The 11,718-nt window shown below is 35.5% G+C and overlaps 2 protein-coding genes across 2 annotated transcripts; one reads left to right on the top strand and one right to left on the bottom strand.

Annotated features, from left to right (window-relative positions):
- Positions 1–8: 8 nt before the first annotated feature.
- LOC119254361 (olfactory receptor 8J1-like) lies at positions 9–755 on the bottom strand (the record flags this gene model as incomplete). The annotated part of the gene is made up of 1 exon (XM_037521469.1): positions 9–755. A coding segment is annotated over exon 1 (747 nt), but the record flags the coding sequence as incomplete, so codon positions are not given.
- Positions 756–8,775: 8,020 nt separating this feature from the next.
- LOC119254220 (olfactory receptor 5J2-like) lies at positions 8,776–9,729 on the top strand. The gene has a single exon (XM_037521338.1). The coding sequence runs from the start codon at positions 8,776–8,778 to the stop codon at positions 9,727–9,729; it is 954 nt and encodes a 317-aa protein (XP_037377235.1).
- The last annotated feature ends 1,989 nt before the right edge of the window (positions 9,730–11,718 follow it).

Below are 11,718 nucleotides of genomic sequence, written 5' to 3'. Positions count from 1 at the left end.
TAGAAAATCGTGACCGCTGTGATATGTGAAGCACACGTGGAAAAGGCTTTCTTCCTTCCTTCTGCTGAATGCATCCTGAGGATGGCCAAAGCAATGTTGGAATAAGAAACTACAACTATAGTTATGGAAAAAATATTATTTGCACTTGCAGATACCAAAATCACAGTTTCTGGGAGGTAGGTGTCAGAGCAAGACAATGCTAACAGAGGGACACTATCACAGAAAAAATGATTTATTAGATTGGAAGAGCAATATGCCACAGAGAATACACTATATGTTGCCACAATAGAAGTAGAAGCCGCACAGAGGTAGGTGAGGGATACCAGAAGAACGCATTTCTGCCGAGACATCACCACCGTGTACAGCAGAGGGTTACAGATGGCCACATAGCGGTCATATACCATCACTGCTAACAGGAAAACCTCAGCTACAATGAAAATAGCAAACATCCCCAGTTGGGTGGCACATTCATAGTAAGAGATAGTTTTCTTGTTTACTAAAATATTGGTCAACATTTTAGGGACAATGACAGTAGAGTTGCCAAGATTGACAATAGCCAAATGGCAGAGGAAGAAGTACATGGGGGTCTGAAGGTGAGAGTCCACACTGGTGAGGGTGATGATGCCCACATTTCCTGCCACAGTCAGTCCATAGATGACCAGGAAGACAAAGAAGAGTGGGATCTGGAGGTGTGGCCGATCTGAGACTCCCATGAGAATGAATTCTGTGACTCTGGTGAGATTCCCTGGAGCCATGTAAGAGACTTGAAATTCATCTATTTGGGGTCCAAAAGGAGAAGTTGTTATAGTCTTCAAGGAATTCATATATACACTTGCTATTAGATGTCAAGACAATACCTTGAGGAAAATTCCAGTCTTTTCACTACCTGAAAAGCAACAATTTTAAGTAAAAACATCCTTTCCATCCTCTAATTTTCTCTTTCCAAACTTTGTATAGTATTTTGGCTATTTTTCCTAAAAATATTCCTGCCCTAAACATTCCCCTCTTCTACTTCCTTGGTCAAGTTTTCCTTAGTACTGTCACTGACAGTTGCAGTGTGCAAACAATAGAAGCCACATTTATATCTTATGTTTTTGACTGACTGTGAGGAATTTTAAGTCCCAACTAATGTTTGTAATTGATTTTTTATGAGCTTTCATATTATTTTGTTCAGAATACATGATTTAACCCCTATCTATTTTTTAAATAAAAGAGTGTTCTTGTAGTTATGAAGATAATAAATTGGTGAATTAAAATAGAAATTATGAGTTGAAATTTAAAAAATGAAAAATTAATTGTTAGAGAATTTTCTTTTTGGTGAAATTTAACGTTAACATGGACCAAATGGAAAAAAAAAATCAGAGATAAGGAGATGAGTCTACCATTTGGAAGCCAAAACAAGATAATATCTTTATCATAATTCATGTTTGGACATATCTAATAGAAAGGAGTGACAACGAATGGGGGGGGGAATAGATCAAACTTTTGGGTTTCTTTGCAGTTAGGTCAATGTACATGATATTTGAATATTAGAGGCTATAATTAAGCTTTGCATGTGTAGGAAACAATCATTTAGACAGCTAATATTTAAATCTAGAAAACACTAATGTGCTTATACTTGCAGATAGTAAAAAAAAAAATCAATCTAGATGATAATAGCATGTATACTTCCCCAAAATGTCTAATCAACAAATCCTAATATATTTCTAAATTAATCTGCATTCCTTTTCACTGAGAGACAAGCTGTTTTGAGATGCTGACATTCCTTTTATCCCCAAACACTATACTATAGGATATTGCTTCTGTGTCTCCACATGCATTTTCTTGTCTTGACTTCTCTGTGTTTATCAGTATTAATATTTTATCTGCAGCTTTCGGTCTCTCCACAGTCTCCCCTGGCAAACATCTACTTTCAGACCAAAGGAATATTTCCAAATTGTATCTATTCTATTTATGCTCAAATCTAATGTGTTGCTGGTTATATACAACATTATAAATTGCAACAGTAAATTTCCCAGAAAAAATTTTAAACAAAGAACATCTTAGTCATCTCTAATTTTGTGTAAGAATATTTTATATGGCATTATGCCAATTTCTATAATTACTTTCCCATCCTAAGCACCCATCCATCCTCTTCCTTAGGTCACGTTTTCATTAACACTGACATTGACTATTGCACATTTTTGAGCTCCATGTCATGACTTTCTGAGATAAGCTGTAGACAAGCGGCAGTCATTTAAATTATTTGAATCATGAAGACATTATCTGAGCTATTTTTTAGAATAATTGAAAAATATTTTATTATTTCAATGCATTCACTATCAGGTCCCTATCATTTTCTAGTCATTCTACCCTAGCAGGCATACATCACATGTGGATTTCCATCGCTGGCCCTCTGTGTCCATGTTCATATTGGTTCTTTGGAGACTGTTTCTTTTTGTTTTTGTGAGAGGTGACCTATTATATGAAAGTTTGCTCAGCATGCAGTGGCCCCATCTGATCAGTATCTAAAAGTGTTAAATGAAGCTAAATGACTTGATTTTGGAGTATTTACGCATGCTATTTTTGATCACAGAGGAATTTTCGATATTCTTATGAATTCCATTAAGTGGGAGGCTAACATGAGAGGTGGCTTTTCTTTAAATTAGCATAAAATTTATATCACTAATAGGTTATACTAATAACCTTCAAAAACATTATAGAAATAGTTGAAACTTAGAATGTCCGTTTGTTATAAAATTATTAGACAAAGTGAAAAGAAAGTTAATTTGCTTTTGAACATTTTCAGTCCTGTTAAGGGTAACTTGGAAAATGAACATTTCCTTTCTGAGTTTTATGTCTCCTTGAGTGTATTTCTAAAGACTCTGTGCTATGAAACAAGGAATAGAGGGCTTTGCAGTTCCTTAGGGTTTTGCACCTGCTTATGAAATAGTTCTTCTCAAACATATCCTTCTTTTTGAGACATTTTCTACTAAAACATTGACACATTTGTTTTAGTATAAGATAAATGATTTATCTAAAAATGATCCATTATTGCATTGATTATATATTATGCTTCTCTAAATACATTTGTGTGTATGTGGCGATTTAATGGATAATTTTCCTAAGGAAATTTTTTCTCTCACTGGTTATTCTATGAGACATGTTATCTTAGCTAAAATCACAGAAATAAAATTATGATATAGGTGATCACAGGGAGCAAGTACCCATTACTTCAATAGTGAAGTAATAGTAAGTCCATGAGACATAATGAGACTAGTTCTAGGAGGAAACTGAAAACCTGAATCACATTTGATGGTCTGTGTCTGCTGCCCCCAAATCAATGAAACCGGAAAACAGACCTTAATTAAACAGTCATGTTATTGGACTATATACATACTGCATAGAGCCATCCAAAATGAAAGTTAATTTGTTCATTTTAAGGTACAATGTTGGAGCTTTTAAAAAACATTATATGAAAATAAGACAAACGTTTTCTACCCACCTCTAATGGAGAAACTGCTGCAGTTCTCAGGCAGAATCTCTACAAAGCTGTGGGAATGAAAATTGATGGGAATTTATAAGCCTTTGAGACCCTAACTCTGGAGCACAGGTGATTCTAGGGCCCACTAATTGCATCCCCAGAGATGTCACCCAGGGTTGGTTCCTTAACAATGTCTCCATCTAGAGGCCTCAAAGAACCCCTCCTCCTAGTCTTCTTGGCAGCATTCTGAGCCTATATTAAAGGGATGAATTCAACTTCATGACAACTTAAAGACAGTGATGAAGTTACTTTGTCAAAGTAACTCATCTGCATCCAAAGATTTATTATTGTGAAAAATGGAATATTGAAGAGCTAGCAATGAATTTAGAATAAAATCTATCCATAAATGATATTTTTATTATGCCATTATCCTTTGCATTTCTCCCCCTTCTTTTATTAAACTTAATACAATTAGCACAGTCATTATTTAAAGAAATGAAGTGAATTTTAAAAGAAGGATATGCCTTTCAAAAAACAATCCTCAAAAAGGTTATCATAGTACTTTTAAAAATGATTTTACTTCTGGTGAGAGAAGGCAGAAAATAAATACTAAAAAGGAATCAAATAGCATATTTAAAAATGAAGTTTGTGTGTTATGTTTGAACTTTTCTATAAATTTCCTGTCACACAAATATATTTTAACCACTGGATATTTTAAATATACATTTTTATGTATGTAGTGGCTAATAAAGCTAAGTAGTATTCCAAATTTAGTATATTTTGTGCTACTGAAGTAAGCACAAGACTAATCAAACTCTAGAAAGAATTATTTCTGGTATAATTCTCTTCTGTGGTGGTTAAATCCTCTTTGCAGCAATACTTTTTTTGGGTCACAAAATTTTTCTCTATTGGTCTTAAATTTACAACTGGAAGTTGAGTTACTGGTACAAGGTCATTTATAAAAGTAAAAATGCATGAACATGGAATAGGAGTGGATGTTTTGTAAGAACACCAGAAAACAAGTCATGTGAATTACCTCGGTATGATTACTTTCACACACTGTAATGTATTTGGGCTCATCATATAAATCTCCCACCCTGTTCTCAAATCAGTCAGATATCATAGGAGTCCTAGTTGAAGAATGTTCTTAGAAACTATTATCTGGGTGTTAGTTGTGTTTCTTGCTTATGAGATGCCCACATATTTCCCAGCCTTCTCAATGAGTGAGCCAGGCAATTTACAGACATCCAGAGGATTGGTTGTGGATGTTTAGGAAATTTGTTTTGTTCCTTGCCAGGAGGTTCTTCACGGCAAACAAGAGTCATTGATCTTCTGACTCCAAGCTCTTGGGCAGAGGGCAGGACAGTGGTAAAAGTTTTACAAAATTTCCAGTAAAATGTAGAATTTTCTTTCTTTTTTGGGGGGGATGCTCTCATGTGCTTAAACACATATAATTATTTCTACATATAATCCTCAGAATGCATAGTAAGCTGAACACGAGTTTATTCTGGTTAACTGACACTAGTGCATTATCACATAAATCATTGGGGTCTTCTTGCTTTTTCTGTAATCTCCTACCTCAGCAGTGAACAACTAGCTAGCACTGATGATCTATTATCCATTTACTTCATTTTTTTAATTCAGTATACCTTTATAGTGGCTTAAGAATTTTTGAACCATATGCCTATGAGAAACAACTTTATAGCTAGAGGACAGAGCTACAAACAGTTATTTTTTAAGAAACCAAACCTAATTTATTATTATTTTATTTTGAGGTAAGGGTGGTTGACAACACTGTAGTTACAGTTAAATTCACATTAAGTATTACATACTTGTTTTCAATGATATTTTAGTAAGGACCTTGGTCAGGAAAGTTTTATCCAAAATAATTTTCCTTTTGTTAATAAACTTATCCCAATCTTTTTCAGCCTATCCTTTTGTGTAAACCCTTGTTATATCTAAATAGAATGCTGTCAATTAGATCTCTAAATTTGTGAATTTTGTTTTTCAACACTAGGATGTTGCTTCCTAAGCAGTTTTTTTTTTTTTTTTAAACAAAGAATAGTCATTATCAAGCTGGATTTCACATGTGCATTTTTGCCTTATAAGGTTATGGTTTTATCCATTCAATATCTTCATAAGATGCTATGCAATTTAGGAAAATCACCTGCAGTCAACATTTCTCAATTGACTCCATGTTTTGTTCCATTTTTTTGGGAACGTTTTTTCATATGTAACTTACTGAAAATAACTTCCACTGGGATACCTTGACAAAGTCCCTTAAGAAAACAGAACATAATCCAAAATGCAATTTTGTTGTTACTGTTCCATTAGTGTAATTAATGCCTAAGTTACAGGGATTCTAACCTCATGAGAACAAAAATAAATTATATATATATAATTATACATGTCCTCTCTTTCATTCTTTTCTAGGAAACAAGTAAAGATGTAGAACCATTATTTCTTTTTTTCCATTATGTTTGTTTTACACAATTTATGTTTTATCTGAAATGATCTTCCATTAGCAACTATTAAGATAATGATCATTTTGAATCTCAGAAAAAGTCATTAAAGGATTCCAATTCTAAGGTGAAAATAAGAAACCATGTAGATGGATATAAACATTCTAGGTAACTAATACATCAAACATTCTTTTAATCTTTGGTAAGTTACTCATTTTTAAAAAAAAAATTATTTCTTTTAATTTTTCATATTTATCATTTATTCTGCATATGATTGAAAATTTGACATGATAGAATTCTATGTGTGGTTTGAATCTTAAAATTCATGTTTGTTTAATTCCATTTAAAATGTTACCAACAGGTGTGATGTGGTGACATCCATCTGAAGAGGCAATCAGTAATTCTGATTTTTATCTGTGAGTGCATTTTGTTGTCTACCTTTAGGGACTATGTCAAATTTCAATAAGAATATAATTATTTTATTAAAAATAAATGCAGTATTAGCTTGATACTAAAGTAAGTAAATAGTATTTGTGGATTTCAGAAATACTCTAAAATAGAACTGTCCAACTGCAGTATTTCCAAAGTTTAGTGTTATCAAAAATGTACTAAAGATATCAAACACTAAATGTATATCACTGTTCTGTCTAGCTAAGTTTATCTCATACAGCTGTGCAGCTATCTTCAATTTAATGTGCTTTAATATCCAATTAATTTATTCTCAAAGCAATACTAAATGTCTTGTTGGAGTTGTCTCCTTCCATCCTCTCAATAATCTTGGAGATGTTAAGTGTAATTCTATCCTGGATCTAGGAAGTTAAATAAGTGGTCCAATGAAATGAGGTCAGTTATTGGGCCTCCCTGGTGGCTCAAGGGGTTAAACATCAGCACTACGAAGCTAGCCACAGTCATTGCAGCACGAGTTCGATACCCGGCCAGGGAGCAACCCACATGGCGCAGCAGACCTCTCCTGACATACCCGCTGTATTTCAGTAGATCTGCCTGTTCTGCTCCCTACTCTGTCTCTGGTGAATCCCCTCATCCCCTCCCTCGCACTTCTGGCCTGTACCCCAGTTCTTGTATGCATAAATAAATAAATCTTAAAAAAAAAGAAATAGTTTTTTTCACAATACAATTTGACCAAGGACTAGTGGATTTCTGCCTTCTCAACATTATGACAGTTGAAATGTTTTAATTAAAATATGTAAAGGGTATAAACTATAAACTATACTAATCTCCATTTATTATCATTTCTAAAATGACACCTCAATTTAACAGAGAAGAGACAATTCTGAAACAAATGTGAATTTTGAGTATATAGATATCCAACAATCCCGTGGAATTTGTATTTTTACAGAGGCTTAAATTGCTTAAATTATGCATTATAAAGTTGAATAATATGAAGAATGATCACAGAGAATATTTGGTGATACACACACACACACACACACACACATTTTCTGAACTAGTGCTTTTGTTTGCATTTCTAAAATTATTTAGATCTCAGAAAAAGCAGAAAGTTTCCATCTGGCCCAGATGTGCAGGGTTAGTGAGCTTCCATGGCTGTGCTCCATCATGGCCTCGGGGAAGACTGCTCAGAAGCAAGGATCTGGCTATTTTTGATAGGTATCTTGCAAGACATAGGATTCTATTTCATGAATTTCAGAGTTAGGTGTTGCGAGCCAATGCTCTCCGATGATCATAGAAGTGAAAATCCTTGTTATTTTTTAATGTCATTACTGTAGGTGCCCAAATCTTTTTACTATATGGTTGCGGCCACTTTGTTTCCTAATTATGTATTGTAGATTAATTCCATATATAACTTCAAAACAAATATAATTTTAGTGCCTCTTTCCATTTAATTATTTCATGCTGACAATTTCACTGAATGGAATTGAACTTTCCACTGATATGCATTATACATGCTATTATCATTGCCTGTGGTGTTTTCTTAGTGGTAGTATTGTTATAGGACAGGGAGAGGGGCAGCCCAAGCCCCACAAACCTGCCTATTCTAAATGGGTTCTGCCATCCGCCGCATCAACACAAAACATAGGAGACTTTAATGGGAAGGAACTTTAATTAAACTAGGAAACAACACAGGTAAGGCAAAGAGTCTAGTTTCTAAATGAAGCACCCAAAGTTACCCATCCCCTCGTGGGTAAAAGTCCATCCATATGGGATTGGCCCAGAGCAAGGCCCCAAGGCCTGCCACAAGTCTAAAGCATCTTCCAGTGGAGACCCACAGAAAAGGGTCACAAACAACTGGACAAGCCCAGAAGGAAAAGAGCAAAATCAACATCAAGATAAAAGCTGCCATTGTCACCTCCCCACGGGTCTCACCCACATCTGTGTCACCCCGTCCACGACCAAAAGACAAGCGCAGCTTCTTCACGTGTCTCTAGGCTCCATGTGCCTCCTCCAGGTCTCCTGGCTCCATCCTGCTTCCTTCCTTCCTCAGTCTCTTCTGCAGCTTCTCCTCTTCCTGCTCAGCTCCACCCTCCCTTGGGTGGGGCAGGGAACCTGGAACCTCCCCCTTTCCTGGGGACCACCCTGTTACAGTATCATTTGGCTTATTGAAGTAGACATTTGAGAGACATTTTTCACATATTAATTTTTATGGAATATAATCATGAAAAGCAATAAAACATCTTCAAGGGACAGAAAATCAACTAGCTCCAATTGTAATCATTATTGATTAAAAATACAGATTCAAAGAAGGAATATTATTAATCCAAAGAATGCCACTATTTTATTTAATCTTAATATATTTATACTTTGTGCTTCCTCCTAATAAATTGTAATTGCTATAATTTTTTAATGACAGATTTTATGAAAAGAAAGAAACAAATGGCTGAAGAGAATTTTACAGTTGTTACAGAGTTTATTCTTTTGGGATTGACAGAACGCAATGATCTAAAGGTTATATTATTTGTATTGTTCCTAATGATTTATGCCGTGACTTTGGTGGGGAATCTGGGCATGATCTTCATAATCCAAACCACTCCCAAGCTTCATACACCCATGTACTTTTTCCTCAGCTGCCTTTCTTTCGTGGACACCTGCTATTCATCTGCGATTGCACCCAAGATGCTGACAAATCTGCTTGCTGTAAAGGGCACCATTTCTTTCTTTGCTTGCATCGTGCAGCATTTGTGCTTTGGGATGTTCGTTACCACGGAAGGTTTCTTGCTGTCAGTAATGGCATATGACCGCTACGTGGCCATTGTGAACCCTTTGCTTTACACTGTAGCCATGTCTAAAAGAAAATGTATAGGGCTGGTCGTTGGTTCCTGGGTATGTGGGACAATTAACTCCTTAGTACACACGGTAAGCTTGGGGAGACTGTCTTTCTGCAGACTGAATGTGGTCAGCCACTTCTTCTGTGATATTCCCTCCCTCCTGAAGCTGTCGTGTTCTGACACTTCCATGAATGAGTTGTTGCTCTTAACCTTCTCTGGGGTTATTGCCATGGGCACCTTCTTGGTTGTAATCATTTCCTATGTATTTATTGTTTCTGCTATCCTGAGAATCCGCTCAACAACAGGCAGACAGAAAGCCTTTTCCACCTGTGCCTCTCACCTCACTGCTGTCACCATATTCTATGGCACCTTAAGCTTTAGTTACATTCAGCCGAGCTCCCAGTATTCCGTAGAACAGGAGAAGGTGGTTTCTGTGTTTTATACCCTGGTAATCCCCATGTTAAACCCACTGATTTACAGTCTGAGAAACAAAGAAGTGAAAGATGCTGTGAAAAGAGTTATGAGTCAAACATTTCAGCTGTTAATTTCAAATCCCTGTTAATTCTGTAACATTCTACCAGCTAGTTCTCACTTTCAAGCATTTATGAATGTTAAAACCTCTAAGGATGGGACAGATCTTTTCTTTCTATTATTTGCTTGTCATGTGAGGAAACAGCCATAAAGGGGAGCTATTTCATTATAAAGCTGTGTCACAAGAACAATAGTCTATTATATTGGTCTTCTGATATTCTAAATTGTGAGTCAATACAAAATACAGTATTATGTTTAGATTTTTCTGTCATTTGAAGGAAATAACCATATAATAATACTTACATTTAAGGACATAAAAATAGGGTACTAATTAAGAAAAATATAATTGGTTTTCACAGTTCCAAGAAAAAATATATATATGTATGTATATAATTGTATAGTTGAAATTTGCCTTCATTGATTTATCTTTTAACCGGTAGTTGTGATGTTGCGATTGTAATTACACACACACACACACACACACACACACACACACATATTTGGTTTTCACCAGATTCTGGTAGAGCTCCTAAACCTTTGGAATTTCCTAAGTGGTAAGAGCCTTGATGGTGCCTTTTGTTATGTTAATGAGACAACTTTGGAAAGCACCTAGGGATAGGGGTTGGTTGCCATGGGAATTGACCTTGAATAGATTGTTGAAGATTTTAGTATAGTCCCACTTCCCAATTTTGGGAGAGGGAATATAGCTGGAGGTTGAATCAATCCCTATCAATGACTCAACAATGATCTAATGAAACCTCCACAAAAACCCAGATGTTAGGTTGTTTGAGAGCTTCCAGGCTGATGGACAGAGCTGGAAATTCTGTGATTCTATAGATTTTCTATTCTATAATGTCAATTTTATAGGCAGCTGATGATGGGAGGGGAAAATATTTGCATTAACCATAAATTGACATTAATTGAGCACATTTTTCTTTATCTTTGATTTTCACATACTACCATAATTAATAGAAGGAATATGGAATACTTAAGGTTCATGAGACAGCTGATGAAATGTTGGTGAAAAATAAAAATGGTACAGGTTACTCCCCGGTGGCGCAGCGGTTGAGCGCTGGGTTGCGAAGCTGCCCGCAGCCTCTGCAGCGCCGGTTCGATCCCCGGCTGCTCCCCGGCCACCGGAGGAGGGTCCCACATGGTGCGCAGAACCTCTCCTGCCGCCCGCTGCTCCCCTCAGCAGTGTACTTCCGTCCTTCTGCCTGCTCTGCTCCCCACTCTGGCTCTGGTGAATTCTCTTACCCTCCCGCGCTTCTGACTGTACCCAGTGCTTGTATAAATAAATAAATAAATAAATAAACAAACAAACAAACAAATAAATAAATCTTTAAAAAAAAATCTTAAAAAAAATAAAAATGGTACAAATAGTTGAAAAGTTTGTTAGATGCATCAGTTTTTAAGAATTAAGCATGAATTTAGCAAATATTTAGCCAATCCACTCCTTTGTATTTACGTAGGAGAAATGATAGCATCTGTCCTTAAAGGCTTATATATGAAGATCCATGGCAAGTGCTAGAGTTCAAGACATGCCACCCCAAAATATTGCTTCCTTGGCATGTTGATTCCTTTGAGTTGAAGTCACCAAAAAAAAAAAAAAAAAGAAAGAAAGAAAAAAAAAGAAAGGGAAAATGAAAACCTTCAGGAAGAGCTATCTGAACTCATTTATTTTGTAATTTTATTATTTCTAGTTTTTTTGTATTATTTCTTATTGAGGTAACTAACATTGGATTTCAACAAATACCTCTTTCAGATGGTACCTCTATTCTTCCATATAGGCACCAACATTCAGATACTGTAGAAGGTATATTGCTAAGGTTTAGATTTGAATTTTGTTAATGAGTTTTGATGCTGAACAAGATTTTATGTGCTTTGGTGATGTGATTGTTCAAATATTGTGCTCATTCTGGAGATCTTTTTTATTATTGAGCCTGAGACTTCTGTATTTATTGTAGAAGCATGATTTTTATGATACATTAATTGAAAATATTGTCTCTCAAAATATAAA

The sequence above is a fragment of the Talpa occidentalis genome, unplaced genomic scaffold (assembly GCF_014898055.3).
Source record: "Talpa occidentalis isolate TD23 unplaced genomic scaffold, MPIMG_talOcc4v2.1 talOcc4.3, whole genome shotgun sequence".
NCBI lineage: Eukaryota > Metazoa > Chordata > Mammalia > Eulipotyphla > Talpidae > Talpa > Talpa occidentalis.
This window is presented reverse-complemented; position numbering and strand designations above follow the sequence as displayed.

What these genes read in the sequence shown, in the direction of transcription:
- LOC119254220 (XM_037521338.1), top strand. Translation starts at nt 8,776, where the DNA reads ATGGCTGAAGAGAATTTTACAGTTGTTACAGAGTTTATTCTTTTGGGA.